The sequence below is a fragment of the Drosophila miranda genome, assembly GCF_003369915.1.
Source record: "Drosophila miranda strain MSH22 chromosome Y unlocalized genomic scaffold, D.miranda_PacBio2.1 Contig_Y3_pilon, whole genome shotgun sequence".
NCBI lineage: Eukaryota > Metazoa > Arthropoda > Insecta > Diptera > Drosophilidae > Drosophila > Drosophila miranda.
The window spans coordinates 8,040,048-8,057,209 of record NW_022881625.1 but is presented as its reverse complement, the minus strand read 5'-3'; the positions used below and the strand labels follow the sequence as shown (position 1 = coordinate 8,057,209).

Here is a 17,162-nt window from a genome sequence, read left to right as displayed (position 1 = left end):
GTGTGTGTGATTATGGGTTACGTGTTCGAGTGTCTGTAGCTTAGAAATAATGTATCGGCACTGGCGTTACGTTGCCTAAACGTAACGCCCAAGAGAACTAGTCCTCTGATCTACTATAATTGTTGAATACACGTTGCTTAATCAGACGCACCAACTGTGCATAATTTTGTAAATTTTTTTTTGGGAGATATTTCTTTAAACTTTTTTTTCTTGAGTTTTGCCATTTTTAAAGTCTATCAAACAAAATTTAGAACTGAACTGCGTAAAAGAAACAGTTTAGAATAACTGAAAAAGCCGAAATGGAAACGAGTAGAAAAACGATGTTTCTCTTTTTGAACACTAAACGCTGGCACGATTCGATGCGATTCGGCTGATTGGTTCCGCTTCAGCTTGAGATCGGTCTGATTTGGCCAACTGATTTGGGGAAGCAGGAAAGCGCTCCCGATTTGCAATAACAACTAGTAATACCCGCATATATACGGCATGATATATATGTAGGCAATGGTAAACGAAAGACAACTAGTATTCCCTGGGGGTTGGTGGTGTGGTTGTGTTGCGCCCATGTCGAGCAATCGGAACCCAGATAGGACTGGGCTGAGTTCCTTCGCTGAGGTGTGTGTGTGGGGTGTGGTGTGGTGCTGGTTTTTGTACGAACATATTTGCTTTCTAACTTATTTCCCAAATTGATTTTGATATTCCTAAATTCCGGGATCCTAACTGAATCCCTCTCTCCACGTCAATGTCCCTCAAGTGTGCTGCTGTAGGTGTCTATGTATGTGTTCTAGGTGAAATGTGTTGACATGTGTGAGTGTGTGCATGTGGGATGGGCTACCACTGCGCCGTTTCTATCTCCGGACTACGAACGCCGCTCAGTAGACAATGAGCAGGTTGTTCTCATTGAAGCCGGCGGAGTGTCCGGCGTTGCCTACAATGAAACAGGATCCATCGAAGTGCATGCGCTTCTCATTGCGACTACAAAGGACAGAACAGAACGGAAGTTAGCAGAGCAGGATGACGGGCGAGGGGGAGGGGGAGGGGGAGGTTGAGAGCATCGGTTTGACTCACCGAACAAACAGATGCGAGGTCTTGCCAAAGAGAGGCAGTGCAATGGATGCCAGGTGTGGTCAAAGTGGCCGATCCATTGCCGGGACTGGTGCGAATCAAGCACTTGTTGTCCACACGAGTGACCTTCACCAGGCCATCGGCTGCCTGGGTGATGCGAAATCCGTTTATGTCATAGATCTCAGTGCCATCCTCGGTACAGGTGTAAGCTGAATTGGCAATCACGTCATGGGCTTCAGCCATATAAGAGGGACCATGGCTAGAGTCGCTGCGAGAAGTTTGAGAATTAAATCGAAATTAGCCAAATAAGAAGCGATGCAATTGGCCGGGGGGACTCACTCATAGAACACTGCCAGGGTGTAGTCATTGGTCAGATCGGTGAAAGTGTCGGTTGTGGTGCGCGTCCCGGCTGTGTCCACCAGGTAGATGAGAGCGCACGCCTCGCTGGTGAAGCTCACACCCTTGTACCACATCTTGGCATAGCGACTGTAATGGAAAGATAATTCAAAGGATTCAAAAGATGCCACGTTGGGGTAAGGGCCATTCCCACTCACACAAAGTTATTGCCCTTCATGCCGTCGTAGGTGACTATTTCGGCTTTAGCGCCGCTCTGCAAGATGCGACCATTGGGGCGGATCAAAGCCGAGTTGCTGCAGTTGCGTGATAGAGCAACTACCACCATGCTGCGCTGATTGAGTACGCGCACCGCCTTGTCCAGAGTCATGTCAATGCTGCCCCATGCAAAGAAAGGTATTAACATTAGGGGTCGGTCTTAAAGAAGAGCCAAGGGGGTGGGGGCGTCCACACTCACCGCACGCCATCGCGGAGGCGCAACTGGATGGTGCCGTTCGTCATGGCAATGGGTCCAGAGCCGGGACATGCCGGCGGTGTGTGGTTCTCGAGCTCGAAGTTGCGTGTGCTGCTCACGCGTGCCAAGGCGTATGGTGGAGGGGGCATTGTAGACGGCAACTGTTGGGAATTCTGAGATTGAGCATAGAATCGGCAAGATTTACAGATATGCAGGAGCCCCTAACCAGGCAGTAGTTCTGCTCGTTGTCGAAGCCATAGGTGGGCGTGGCATTGTAGCGCCCTGTGAGTGCTTTGCATTTGTGCGCCATTTTGCCAGCGTCTATTTCCTGCATATTCCCTGGCCCGTACTGGGGAGGGTTGGAAATGTGTATGCCCGGCAGTTGGACGTATGGACGGGCCGACTGACTGCCGACGGGGTAATTGGCGCACTCCTTGGAAATGCCGCTGGTGATGGTGTTGGTGCCAACGGTGGCGCTGCTAGCGAGACTCGAGCTGCTGCCGCGATCCATGTGGCCCACGGAGTCCGTGCCGGAGGACAGCGAGATGTTGCTCATGCGTTTGGACAGCTGCCCCCCAGTCATGCCGACACGCAAGCTTGCTTGCTAAGGGAGGGGGGATGAGAAGGCGAGAGGTAGTAGCGGAAGTTAGATCCGGAAGGAAATGAAGAGGTGAGGAAGTGAAAGTGCCAGAAAATAATTGAATACCGGCAGGAGAGAAAACGACAGATACGAGAGAAAGTGTCAGCAGCGCAGAAATCGAATGACTTTGCAACTGTTGCTAACATTCTGTCGACATTCTGTTAACGCATGCATATACATACATACATACATATATGTATTTACATACGTGTGTGCGTTTTTCCCAATTTGCATTTGATTTTTATAGAAATTAACCAAACTATTTTGAATAGTATTAGAAGAGAAGAGAAGAGGGGGGGAATAGAGAAGGAAAATTCGAATATTAAAGTCGGAAAGTAAGAGAGCAATGGTGGAAAAGAGCGAGACGGAAAATAAGAAGGTCTGAAATAACAGGAGAGGGCAATGAGGTGATGTGGCAATACTGCTGTTGCCGAGCTGTTGATACCCTGCTAGCGCGATGATGCGGCAGTTTTGTAAAACAAAATGTCTGAAAATTGAAGAAACTTTCACGTTATTGCTTGGAATTTCACTTACCGGCGATGGGTTGTTGGTGTAGACGGAGCGCTGGCGCACCCCGTTGGGCGGCTTGGTGGGCGAGCGCAAGATGTTGTTGATTTTGTCGTTCATCTGAGCACGCGACAAGAAGTCCTCGGCATTGAAGATCCTCACACGGGGGCCCTTCGGGCTGCTTACTTGCGAGACCGGCTCCTGCTGGGAAGTCTCGCAGTCCGATGACTGGCACTGCGCCTCCTTGGTGCTGACCTTGGGCTCAACGGACTTCGGCTCGGTGACCATTTTGATTTGGCAGCTTTTTTCTTCTCGCTCTTTCTTTTCGTCAAGGGAGTTCACAAAACCGGCGTTTGTGTGTGCGTGCGTGTGTTCGTGTGTGCGGCAAATGCGAAATTTTTCACTTTAAATATGTGTGAACTTACTTGAGAACACGCGCGTGCTAAATACAGCTTTAGAATATTTTGTTCGACACTTCTCACAACGACTCTGAGAGGAATTTTAATTTTTATATTTAATTTTCCACCTTACATGAGCTCCACTCGCTGGCACAATTTTCGAAAGGATGACTGCTCGGATTTTCACACTGAAAGTCGTCGCCTGCTCAAACCGGAATTCAAAGTGAAAAGCAGAGCTGTCTCCCGATTATAATCGGAGCGATATTCAGGGCTGCATTTCAATGTTGTATGGATGTAGATCAGATACTAATTACTGTACATTTTCGTATTATTAATGGTACTCCGTGGCTTGAGTCTTGAGCTTCACAAAAAAATGGTTTACCAAATTACCAAATGGTTAAATGGTAAAATGTTTAATTCGTACACTGCTCATTTTCACCTTGTTCGATCCTTTCGGATTCCTGTAAGGAAAATTTACCAAATACAATTCGTTCACAGACTTGCATTAAGGCGCCGCACTGACGCTGATCTATCCACAAGCCTGGAAAAAAGTATTGACCCGTCATCGTTTTGGCCCAAAGTAACTTCATTCTGGTCATGGCTATTTGTGGAATACTTCTGGCAGTCTTAATTTAATTTGGATCTCTTCCATAAACTGCGTGCACTGCAACTCTCTCTTCCCTAACTCCTCTCAAATCTGATTTCCTATAGATTATTAATTGGTACTTTGTATCGTTGCCCAACTAGAAATGGATTTAAGTCAGCTTGAATGCATTTCCGTCGGCGTAATCCTATTCAAATCCAATTCAATCCTAATCCAAAGTCAAGCAAAATCGAATTAAGCAATAGGCGCCGCTCCCAACAGCATCAAGCAGAAGCTTTAAAGCATATTATAAAATTGAAAAGTCAGCCAAAAGAGTTGCACTTGGCCATGTAAAAGTACTGTGCTGTGTGCTCGATGGTGGCATAAAATGCCAAGTGTCAGTGCCAAAGGAGGCGGCTAAGCACGGAGGAGCCTCATCTTGGTGGGTTACTGCTGATGCAGTGTATCGCATATCTGCTTCGTCAGTTGTAATTTCTGGCATCATCTTTACGTGAGGGTACACACTTGTGTCCTGGAATTTTCATGCAAAATATAATAGTGCTAGGTGCCCATTTATGTATGTACAAGCTAAGCTCTCTATAGCGGACACATGGTTCCAGTAATTCAATCCGTACTATCCATATAGTGTAAGTAGCGAATGTGTACAGCTTTTGTTAGATGTTTGGTTCTACCCAAATTGTCGGATATGTGCGAATAATGCTGATAATGTGTCTTGTTGACAAATTAGCCAAAATTTAGAATTTGGCAGGCCCTGAAGGACGCCCGTCCGCGCTTGTGGCAATGAAAATTAGCTGAGACATCGCACGTCTGGTGTGTGGGGGAGTGTTATTGTTTTGCCACCTTGTAGTCTCGATCGTAGAGAACTATTGTCGAACGGTTCAGTTCAGTAGGCAACCCTGAACTTCTTGCGAATCGATTGACAACTATATCCATATCCCCTCGCCTGCTCACATGATTGATGCTGGCTTTCACTTTTCGGCTAGAGCGCATTGACTTCCCCTGCATTTGGCCATCGCTGCCCACGCAGCATGGCACAGCGAATATTCGCCTAAAAATTCTATCTCATTTTGCTTGTGACATATTTGAAATTTATTTTCGGTGCTGATGCTGCCACCCCGATGCTGCTGCTGTTGCTGTTGCAGCTGCATCTGCACCTCCGCCCACGCACTGCATTGACTCAGTTTGAAAGTGAAAATAAAAAAGAACAGTTGGCAAATATTGTATTTATAGAAAATGCAATATGCATGGAATCCGAATGAAATACGGAAACTCATTTGTAAAAAGCTACAATGCCTTGACCGGCTCCACTACCTCTTTTGTTGTCACTTACAGCAGCCGCAAGCGAACAAATTGGTTAACCTCCTTTTATTTTTTTCCTTTCCTTTTTTTGGTAGTACGAGTCCATATTTATGGTTCGTAAATATGAATGTGGGATTTTTGTCGAGCCATTACCAATTGGACGGCCATTTACGGCAGGCAAAGGCAGAGAGGAAGCAGAATTGTGGTCTTTTTCTAGTTTGAATTGCTTGTTGATTATTTGCTTGCCACATTTTAATTAACTGGATTTCGTTTCGCAGAACGAATGTGTAACAGTAAGCTTTTGGCAGCGAGCACCGCTCTGAAATATTCTATCTATGCTCCAAGGGGATTTCATTTCCACTCGGTCGAATGCGAAATGTGGAAAAACTATTTTCGTCGACCCAAGAAAACTCATGAAAGTGTCAGTGAACTTTGGCGCAGACAAATCCGGCCGAGACGGGATGCACTGGCTGCACAGCTGAAGAGTGTTGCAATCGTTGACGTCATAGCAGTTGGAACAGTGGCGTCATCAGGCGGCAGAAGTAGAAGAGGCACGCAGCCAGATTGATGGGGAACTTGTGGCATAATTGAAATGGTTTTAAAAATCCATTCTTAATGTGTTTCGCCTTCGCTATTAAATCCATTTCCATTTGCATTAAAAACAATTAGCGCCCGCGACGCCACTTTCCTTTGTCGACAGCGGGAGAGGGAGCGGGGGCAGCGGGGGAGCCTTGCCTCCGGTTTGGGAGGGGGAAAATTAATTGATTGTCAAGATGAGGCAGCGGCAGCAAATAAATGTGTCTGGTCATTCAGCAGGCGATATTTGTTGCCACACACTCGCATATAGAGTAGATAATGCCGCGTCGTCTGTCAGCTATGTAATTACATTCACACATATCCGTGTACACACACACACGTACAGGGACACAGTGTGTATTCTAGTGAGTGCGGTCGTGTTTTTAAATCGTTCCGTATAATTCAGTGGAAAACGTCGGAAGTTAGCCTGGAAAAGAGGCAAAGAGTAGTTAGTGCGAGCCATAATAGTGCTGCGCTACTTACCTGCGCGGAACGCAAGTCCGCAAGCAGAGAAGCGGCCACCTGGCCAATAGTACTGGCCGAAATCCCAGTGGGACGCCGTCGAGCCCTAGGCCGAAGGGGGGGGGGGGGGGGGGGGGGGGGGGGGGGGGGGGGGGGGGGGGGGGGGGGGGGGGGAAGGAACAGCAGGTAAGTGCCTGTTTTCCTATTCTTCTTCGCTGTGATTCTTGGCGCCACTTGTTGGTTGCTGCCTTCTTTTTGTTTTTGGGCAAAATTGGCCAAGCACACCGCAAGTGGTGTTGGATAACGACGGAAGAACAGCTGACTGGAGGCACGGAGCTAAGTGCTGGAAAACGACAGCGTCTGGCCAATAGAGGGCGCGGCCACAGCAACCGGAGTTGCCAGATCAACGGCCAGATCGGAGATGAGCGATCAGCGGGAACAAGCTGCGGCTTGCAGCACTCCGCTGACAAGCTCATTCGCCTGGGATGAGGAGAATCTCTTTCGCCGGAAAAATGCTCTGGCGCGATCGCCAAACCAGCCGGCGGAAGCAGTGGAGGAGCGTGCAAGATCCTCTCCTCCAACGCTGCAGCGCCCCCAAGAGGAGCAAGCAGACCCGAAGGAGAGGGCCATGGCGCATTTGGCGAGCTTGGGCCAAAGGGCCAGAGAGTTGAGGAATCTGATGGTGCTCCCAAAGAGGTCCATCACGAACCCAATGAGGGATCTGGTGGATGAGATCGAATATCTGCAGGCGATCTCTGCGGAGCAGGCTGTAGCCAAGGTTACACAGCCGGCAGTGACGGAGAGGGCGGGAAAGAGGGCACGGCCAGAGCCCAGGAACACCACCCACCCGTCCCCGTCCCCGTCCCCAAGGCCGAAGAAGCCAAAACATGGACCCAAAAAGTAAAAAAAAAAAAACGGAGAAGAAGCCACAGGAAGGCCAAATGAGGGACGCCGTAGCTCGCAAGGGACCGGAGGACGCCCCAAAGGATCGAGAGGTGGGGTGGGTGAAGGTCGTAGCTAGGCAAAGGCCAAAGCCAAAGCAGCAGCAACGACCAAGACCGCCACGCAGCGATGCAATAGTCATCGCCGCCACCAGCACTGTCTCATATGCAGACATTCTAAGGAAGGTCAAGACAGAGCCAAGTCTTAAAAAGCTAGGGCAATCGGTGCAAGGGGTGCGACGCACAGCAAAAGGAGAGCTGTTGCTGATGCTGGAAAAATCGGCGGACCCGAGAACCCACGAGATGCAGGCAGCAGTCAAGGAAGCGCTAGGAAGCACGGTTGAAGCAAGGAGTCTTACCGAAACTGTCATATTGGAGGTAAGGGACATAGACGAAGTGTCCACCCAAGAGGAAGTCCTAGCGGAACTCAAAGCGCAGGCAGGGGTGGAAGTCTGCGAGGCCGCAGCCATCTCCAACAGACCAGCCTATAGGAGCACGCAGACCCTGACTCTGAAAGTTCCACCGGCTATAGCAAAGCCCCTCCTGGAGAAAGGAAGAATTCGCCTGGGGTGGGGGTATTGCAGAATACGACCCAAGTCAACTCCCCGAAGATGCTACAAGTGCATGGAGTTTGGCCACATCGCGCCTAATTGTAAGAGCAGCCAAGACTTCACGAAGTGCTGCTACAATTGCGCAGGAGCCGACCACCAGGCCAAAGATTGCAAAGACGAACCAAGTTGCATTCTTTGCAAGCGCCACCGGGTGAAGGACCCGAAGCACCAAACGACGAGTTCGAAGTGCCCGCAGTACCAAAAGGCGATGCAGCAAATGAAGGATAGATGAAAATCATCCAACTAAACCTCAACCACTGCGAGATGGCACAGCAGCTGCTGGACCAGACCATAAGGGAGCACCGTATTGATGTAGCAGTCATAAGCGAGCAATACCGGAATCGCAACTCGGGAGAGTGGTTTGCTGACTCGAGCAAGAAGGCAGACTACTGCAAACATACGTCGGAGACGGATTCGCCAGAGCCCGGATAAATGGAGTGCACATATATAGCTGCTACCTGCCCCCGAGCCTCAGCCTACAGCAGGCGACGCAGGCACTGGAAAGGATTGCTGAAGATGCGCGGGAGAAACACCCTACGCTCATAGCCGGCGATTTCAACGCTTGGGCGACGGAGTGGGGATGCCCGAGAACGAACCCAAGGGGACAGGCGCTCTTAGAATGCTTTGCGACGTTGGATGCCGTACTGCTGAACACAGGCACACAGCAGACGTTCGGCAGAGCTGGAACGGGGTCTATAATAGACCTTACGTTCGTGAGCAGCAGCCTCAGCCGCAGGACAACGTGGGAAGTTAGTGGCTTATACACCGGGAGTGACCACCAAGCCCTCATATGTGAAATCCAGGAAGCGGGCGCACCTAACCCGTTCATTGGCAAGCAGATCGGTTATAAGACCGAAACGCTAGAGGCGGACATGGTCCGGGCCATGTTTGAGGACTACGAGACCAACGGTACGGCTGAAGAGATAGCGAGCCAACTGGCTATACATACGCTGGAAGCATGTGATGCCTCCATGCTAAGGAAAAGAAGAAGCCCGAACAACCGCAGGCCAACGTATTGGTGGAACGCTGAAATAGGTAGCGCCAGGCAGGAGTGCCAGCGGAAAAGACGACTATACCAGCGTTCGAGAGGTTCCCCGGAATTCGAGAGGCTCCAAGGAGAATATAAGGAAAGCAGACGCTGCTTGAAGAGGCAGATCAAGGATGCCAAGCGCAAATGCTTCGAAAAGCTCTGCGATGACGCAGATGCGAACCCTTGGGGCTACGCATACAGGCTGGTAATGAAGAGACTGCGAGTGTTCAGTCCCCCGCCGCCAATGTGTGCAGATCTGCTGGTTAACATAGTAGAAACAATATTTCCAGAGAAAGTGGCAGCCCAGAGGGTGATGGATAGAATACCGCCACCTGAAGTAGAAGCCACCACGGGGGCAGAAGTCCTCGAAGCTCTACAACGGATCAAGAACGGCAAAGCACCAGGACCTGATGGGGTCCCAAATGCCGTTCTCCGCACGGCTATTGAGACCAATCCACAAATGTACGTGGATTTATTCAATGCGTGCATGCCCGAAGGGACCTTCCCCAGACCATGGAAGCGACAGCGGCTAGTCCTCTTACCCAAGGGGAACAAGCCAACCGAGGAGCCATCATCCTATAGACCACTCTGCATGCTCGACACAGTGGGTAAGATCCTCGAGCGCATAATCCACACCAGGCTGGAGAAGGCAGTAACGCGTAAGCTCTCACCGAGACAGCACGGGTTTCGCAAAGGCAGGTCCACGGTGGACGCAATCGGCGAGGTATGTGAGATAGCAAAGCGAGCTATCGATGGCACCCGATGGATGTACGGGACCAAAGAGTATTGCATAGTGGCAACACTCGATGTCCAAAATGCATTCAACTCTGCCAATTGGGATCACATACTAGAAGAATTGAGAAACTTTCAAGTACCGCCGTATCTGCAGAATATCATCGCGGACTACCTAAGAGACCGAGTGCTCATATATGAGACGGATAAGGGGAAACGTGAGCACCAAATCACTGGAGGAGTTCCCCAAGGATCGGTCCTCGGCCCGCTGCTGTGGAACATCATGTATGATGGAATCCTCAAGATGGATATGCCAATGGGCGCCACGGTGATAGGCTTTGCCGACGACATAGCAATAGTCGTAGTGGCAAAACAGAAAGAAGCGGCGGAAGAAATCTGCAACGACGCGGTAGAGAGAGCCAGAACATGGCTATCAGGGAGGGATCTCTCATTAGCCACCCACAAAACGGAGGCGGTGCTCATAAGCAGCAGGAAAGTAGTGGAGACGGCCACGATCCGAGTAGGAGACTGCACTATTAGCTCCAGTCCAAGCCTGAAGTACCTGGGGGTCATGATTGACCACAGACTCAGCTTCAAGCATCACATGGCGTATGCAAGCAGCAAAGCAGGAAAGACGGCAGTGGCCCTATCCCGCATCATGGCCAACACCGGAGGCCCGAAACAGCCAAGGCGAAAGCTACTAGCGAGCGTAGTTGGCTCAACGCTAATGTACGCTGCACCAATATGGGTTGATGCAATGAAGCATAAATGAAGCATGTGTGCCCTGAGGGTGTGTTGCGCATTCAGAACGGTATCCCAAGACGACGCACTTGTGGTAGCGGAATGATTCCCATCCATCTGCTGGCAAGAGAAGCCGCAGGAATCAGGGCACAGCGAACCCTGGGGACTACGGACCAGGACACCAGAGGTGCCTTAAGGCAGCGCACAATCCTGCAATGGCAAGATTCGTGGGATAACAGCAGCAAAGGGCGATGGAACCATAGGCTAATCGCAGTCCTGAAGAGTTGGCTGAACCGTAGCCATGGACAAGTGGAGTATCACCTGACACAACTGCTGACAGGACACGGTTGCTTTAAAGCCTACCTGCATAGGTTTAAGCACGAGGACGACCCCTTCTGCGTGATCTGCGCAGGGGTCATCGAAGACGCAGAGCACTGATTCTTCGAATGTCCAAGATTTCGGCAAGAACGAGAGGATCTAAGCAACAAGCTTGGAAGAATGCCAGCGGTGACAAACCTGGCAGAATGCCTGCTGGAGTCGGAAGGAAACTGGGACGCAGATTAGATTCATGGCCGTAACTATGGCTACCAAACTGCGTCGCGAAGAAAGAGCACGCAATGCAAGTAGATAAAGGATAAAGGAGATTATTAAGAGAAGAGCCCTACGGGCATCTCCCCCGGCGAAGTAATATCTCGCGACAGTACCGCCGGGATCCGGGATAGGTGTGGTTGGTTTTAGAGCGGTAAGAGTCCCTCACTTCGGCTTCGGCTGAGTCGGCATGAAGCTTTCCTGCAGTCACACAACAAAAAAAAAAAAAAAAAAAAAAAAAAAAAACACACACGTACAAGTTTACATGGAGCTTCACACACAGCAGCTGATCGCGCCGCCAGACAGGTGATCGCGTAGAGTTGCCACACGGACGGTGCTGCCAGACAGCCCCGATCGACCCAGGGCTGCCAGAGTGTTGGAGAGAGCTGGAGTTGCGCGCCAACGGAGGGAGATTTTAATTTCGAAATTCAAATTCTAAAGTAAACAATAGGAATGGAGGAGCCATCTCCATCTCCAGAAGCAGCGGCGCAGAGTCGGGACCTTGACTCTAGGGAGACCCCAAGAGGGTTCGGGACCCAGCCAGCCCGGGAAGTTCCCAGAGGCAAACGCCGCCCAAGAAGAGCAAGGCCCACCAGGGGGCTACCTACCTTGAGAACCTCTCGGAGCTGGGAAAAATTCTTGATGGGGTTCAGACCAGGATGATGGACAAAAATACGCGCCACATCAACATGGCCACCAGAGCACTGTTCGTGCCAAGAGGCTGCAGCGGGTAGAAGCGCGCTGCAGGAAGGCTCCGACGCCCAAGGCCTGTGCCCGAAATGCTCACAGAGCACGCGGAGCGCAGACAAGGAGCAGCAGACAACGACCGTCTGGAGGAAATATGCCGCAGCGCAAACCGAACCGTGGCGTAGACTTAGCCAGCCATCCGTGGCCGAAGGTCCAATCGGGGAGCCGGGAAACCCACCTACACGCCCAAGGCAGCGAAAAGGAGCTATCGCAACCAAGAGGACCCTTAAAAAGGCCCCGTTGCGGCCACACGGAGACGTGTGACGACGACCAGCGACGACCAGCGCCATGAGGCAGCCCAAGAGCCCCGAAGTCCCGGACAGCGAATGGAGCGTGGTTGCCAAGAGGCCGAGAGCAGCACGCCGCGCTCGCCCAGACGCGGTCATTGTTCAGGCCCCCGGGAAGTCGTACAGCGAGGTTCTGGCAATGGTCACCAGACGACACGACAACCAGCTTTCCGACCTGGGAAGCTGCGTCTCCAAGGTACGCCGCACCATAAACGGCAACCTTCTGCTGGAGGTGGCAAAAGACAGCGTGGTGAGTGCTGAGGGCATGAAAGCCAGCTTCGCACGTGTCCTCGGCGATGGAGCGTCTGTGCGCGCAATGACGGAAGACTCGAAGGTGGTCAAATTGGAGATACGGGACATCGACTCCCTCGCGACGGAGCAGGAGATCTGTGCCGCTCTAACTCGCCAATTCAACATTGACGAGGGTCGAGTAAGAGTCCGCAGTCTGCGCCGCGAATACGCGGAGTCCCAGCTGGCGGTGGTCAGCTTGCCCTTCTCCCTGGGCCAAGCGGTCCTGAAAGGCGGCAAGGTGAGGATCGGCTGGACCATATGTAGGATCCGGGAAAGAGATGGACTCCCAAGGTGCTACCGATGCCTGGAACCCGGGCATATCGCACGGAACTGCAAGAGTACAGTGGACAGGAGTGGCTGCTGCATCAAATGCGGGGAGAAAGGGCACAAAGTTGCCGAATGCAAAAAAGAGCCTGCGTGCTTCATCTGCTCAGCAGCTGGAAAGAAGGAGGTCACGCACCAGGCAGGCACTAAAAACTGCCCAGCCACGTGAAGCGGGGTCGGCAAAACCAGGACGACATGCAGTTGATTCAACTCAACCTGAATCACTGCAGGGCCGTCCTGACGCAGACGGTGCGCGAGCTTGGCTCTGAGGTGGCACTTCTCAGCGAACCACATAAGGTGGGCAGCAGCAGCGATTGGGCCACGGACCTTACTGGCAAAGCGGCCCTGTGGCTCTGTGGCGTCGACGCGCCGCAATTGCGCGACACCAAGTCGGCAGACGGGTTCGTCCGAGGGTATGTAGGCGGCATATGGTTCTACAGCTGCTACCTGGCACCCAGCCTCTCACTGGAGACTTTCAGCCGCATTATGGACGAGCTGAGCTGCGATCTGCGAGGACGGAACAACGTCGTAGTCGGCGGCGACTTCAACGCCTGGGCCCTGGAATGGGGGTCCTCCCGTACAAACGCCAGAGGCCGCACGGTGTTGGAGGCTTTTGCCTCTCTGGACGTCGTCCTTCTGAACGAAGGGTCCCAACAAACTTTCAGCAGGGCAGGTGTAGGGTCGATCATCGATCTCACCTATGCCAGCAGCACGCTGGCCCAGCACGCCCGATGGAGGATCAGCGACGTATACACTGCCAGCGACCACGAGGCCATACTATGCACCCTGGGCACCCTTGCCCGATCGAGAGGTACCCCGTTCCGGCATGGGAAGGCGTACCGCCAGGACACGCTGAGGGCCCAAGCCTTCGCAAGCGCCCTTGAGAGCTACTCTGCTAACGATGCAGACGGAGCCAACGATATGGCGACCAAATTGGCGGACGCACTTGAAGGCGCCTGCGACCAGAGCATGCTACCGAGAGGGACGTTCCGGAAGCACAAGGATCCAGTTTTCTGGCGGAGCGAAGCGATTGCGGTTCTCCGTAGAACCTGCCACCGGGCCAGAAGGCTGCTCCAGCGAGCCAGAGGCACACCGCGCTTGGCCCGATGCAGCGAGACCTACAAAGCGGCGAGGAAGGATCTGAAGACCGCCATAAGGAACAGCAAGAGCGAGTGCTTCCTTAAGCTGTGTGATGCCGCCGAAGAGGACCCCTGGGGAGGCGCGTACAGGATGGTGGTGAAGAGGCTGAACTCCAACAGATCCAGAGGCACTGGAGGGTATAGTCAGGGCACTGTATCCTCGAGGACGGCAGATCCCTAGCTCCCTGCGGTTCGAGCATAGCCCGAGCGACATCTGCGAGGTTACGGAAGCCGAGGTGTTGCAGGCAGGCAGAAACCTGATACCTAGGAAGGCTCCGGGTCCGGATGCGATCCCCAACAGCGCGTTGAAGCTGGCACTTCTTCTACTCCCGAGGGAAGTTGCGGGCCTTTTCAACAAATGCCTCCAGGAGGGGACGTTCCCCGAGAGGTGGAAAAGGCAACGGCTGCTACTATTAACCAAGCCGGGCAAGCCGCCAGGGGTGGCCTCTTCCTACAGGCCCATCTGCCTTCTGGACTCCACGGGAAAAGTCTTCGAAAGGGTGATCGGTGCGAGTCTGAGCGCAGCCATCGAAGCAGCAGGCGGTCTCTCCCAGAACCTATACGGGTTCAGGAAAGGGAGGTCGACGCTGGACGCCATCTTGAGGGTCGTACAAACGGCGGAGGAAGCCATTGCTGGGACTAGGTGGAGAGGCGGAACCAAGTCCTATTGTCTGGTGGTGACACTGGACAACGCCTTCAACTCGGCCGACTGGACCCGGACGCTGGAGGCACTGAGGTCCTTCAACATCCCGGGCTACCTACTGAATATAGCGCGCAGCTATTTCAGCAATAGGGTTCTGACAATGGACACATGTCAGGGCTCTAGGGCATACGAAGTCTCAGCCGGAGTCCCGCAGGGCTCCGTTTGGGACCTCTGCTCTGGAACGCCATGTACGACGGGGTCCTACGGCTCCCGATGCCAGCCAACACTAACCTGGTGGGTTTCGCTGACGACGTCGCAATAGTGGCGGTAGCGAAGGAACTTGCCGCAGTGGAGGAGCTTGCCAACGTCGCCATACAAGCCGTTGAGGCGTGGCTAGCCGCCGCGGGGCTGGAGCTGGCGGCCCAAAAAACGGAGGCGGTCCTGATATCCAGCCGTAAAGTGGTCGAGACCGCCAGAGTGCAGGTTGGTGGGACCGCGATCGAATCGCAGAGGTCCATCAAGTACCTTGGAGTCCTCATCGACACGCGCCTGTCCTTCAAAGAGCATCTAGAATACGTCCACACGAAGGCCGGTGGGACCGCGGGAGCGCTATCCAGGATGCTGCTAAACACCAGAGGGCCAAAGCAGGCAACGAGGAAACTGCTGACGAGCGTCGTGACGTCGCAGATGCTTTACGCCGCACCGGTGTGGGCAGAAGCCGCGAAGGTGAGGAGCTACATGCGAGGAGTGGAGGCAACGTACAGACTGTGCGCCATTAGGACCATCTCAGACGAAGCCGCGTTAGTCATTGCCGGGCAAGTTCCGCTCAGGGAGCTGATAAGGGAGAGGAAGGAGATCCATGATGCCATGACGGACAGTGCAGCCGAGGTACGCTCCAAAGCAGAAATTAAGGACGCCGCCAGAAGGACCAGCATAGACAGATGGCAGACTCGATGGGACCACTCACCCAAAGGCCGATGGACCCACACCCTCATCCCAAGCATAGCATGCTGGGTTGAAAGGAAGCACGGCCAGGTGGATTTCTACCTTACCCAGGCACTGAGCGGACATGGCTGCTTCCGCGGCTACCTCAAGCGCTTCGGCCACGAGACAGAGGACTGGTGCCCCGAGTGTGGCACAGGCATAGAGGAGGACGCTCGCCACGTCCTCTTCGACTGCCACAGGTTTGACCTCGAGCGTCAGACATTGGAGACAGCAGCAGGGTCTAGGGTCAGCACCGAGACTCTGGTGCCGCTGATGCTGGCAGACCCGAAGGTGTGGGAAGCGGCCGCGGAGTTCGCCTCTAGCGTGATGCGAACGCTTAGGTCCTTGGAGAGAAGGCCGAAGGAGCAGACGGAGTAGGTGTCCACGCCACTGCGAAGCAATGCTTTGCGGCAGTACCGCAGTCCGCGGGGCCCCTAGTCCCAACATATTCTTGTCCGTTAAATTAAGTTAAATATAAATTGTATAGTATAAATTATAGAGCAAATAAATAAGTATATGAATATAAAAAAAAAAAAAAAAAAAAAAGTGTACATGGGAGAAGATCTAGCGGATTGGCACGCGTCGCCTGGCTAAAAGCCTCGGCTTGACTTCCATCAATATTTTGGCATTCCTGGCATCTCAAGTAAATCCGAGCCCGCGGCGACATCATCCTCGAGTGAATCATGGGGATTTCCTGGAAGCAATTGTCGCCTCCGCTGTGGCTTACCCAAGAGAAACACACAGTCCGAGGGGGATCTATGGCTGGTCGGATGGTTAGTCGGATTGGTCTGCGGTCTATGTCTGCCGTGCCGGCCTCTTGACGTCATCTGCCGTCTCGGTACTTGCCAAAAACCCCATCCAATCGGCCCTTTCCCCGCGCTGAGGTGTGCTAAGCACTCGGCCAGAGGGTGTACGTTGGGGGGAGCTGATGCAAAACTTTCGAAAGATTAAATGTATGCTGGCGCGGTGCCCGCGGTGTCGGGCCACATTTCACGCTTCATTTGCCAGCGACGGGCAAACCAAACGGACAGAGGGACGGACGGATGCCGGCGGTGACGTTGTCGTGTCGGGTTTGATTTTGATAAAATAGGCCAAAGTGCTCATCAATAATCATTTCTGTAAAAATCCGTGAGCAAAGCAATTATTTTTACAAAATGAACGCCCGCTCCACACACCATTCAGGGCAATCCATTTTCTGTGTGTGTGTGCATCCTTCACACATCAAAAATAATAATAATTTGTGGGTAGAAACGTATGTACATATGTTCTTTGGACGTTGACATGCAATGACTGCATCTTTCAAGAGGCGATGCAGTTACTGCACCGTCAAGTGGCCCGTGTGACACCAGCAGAAGGCTGTTACGCGCGGATCCCAGGCAAAACGCAGCCCTCCTCCCGCCCAACTGACCGAGGGGCGCTACCGCATGACGCGCGGTGCGTAGCCGAACCAAACGCGAACATGCAAGAAAGATAGCTATTAGACTAACATTCGAGGAAAATTAGTACTAAACTTACTAAGAAACTAAGCATGCAATCAAAATACAAATACCACTTCAGTTACTAATTAATAGAAAGGTGTGTAAGGATTAATAATTTAATAAGAGGAAGAGAATTAGTGGTGGATATAATATGGCAAATGGAATTATAATCCGAGCATAAGACCCTAAACGGTTCATGCAAGGAATAATTCGATCTACAAAGTGGAAGGAACAACGGTATAAAATTTCTAGTCAGTCTAATAGGAATCG

At 52.3% G+C, this 17,162-nt stretch overlaps 1 protein-coding gene and 1 pseudogene across 1 annotated transcript; both read right to left on the bottom strand.

Annotated features, from left to right (window-relative positions):
* Positions 1 to 629: 629 nt before the first annotated feature.
* Positions 630 to 3,515, bottom strand: LOC117194338 (annotated as a pseudogene).
* On the bottom strand, positions 870 to 2,453 carry LOC117194811. The gene is made up of 6 exons (XM_033399294.1): positions 2,097 to 2,453; positions 1,874 to 2,043; positions 1,617 to 1,793; positions 1,402 to 1,548; positions 1,169 to 1,330; positions 870 to 972 (listed from the first exon to the last, which is right to left on the bottom strand). Exons 1-6 carry the CDS (start codon positions 2,451 to 2,453, stop codon positions 870 to 872), a joined length of 1,116 nt encoding a protein of 371 aa, XP_033255185.1.
* Positions 3,516 to 17,162: the final 13,647 nt, after the last annotated feature.

What these genes read in the sequence shown, in the direction of transcription:
- LOC117194811 (XM_033399294.1), bottom strand. Translation starts at nt 2,453, where the DNA reads ATGACTGGGGGGCAGCTGTCCAAACGCATGAGCAACATCTCGCTGTCC. An exon ending in CGCCTCCGCGATGGCGTGCG is followed by an intron (nt 1,794 to 1,873) that starts GTGAGTGTGGAC and finishes TGCATGGGGCAG; the next exon opens with CATTGACATGACTCTGGACA. An exon ending in GTCACTCGTGTGGACAACAA is followed by an intron (nt 973 to 1,168) that starts GTGCTTGATTCG and finishes TGTCCTTTGTAG; the next exon opens with TCGCAATGAGAAGCGCATGC.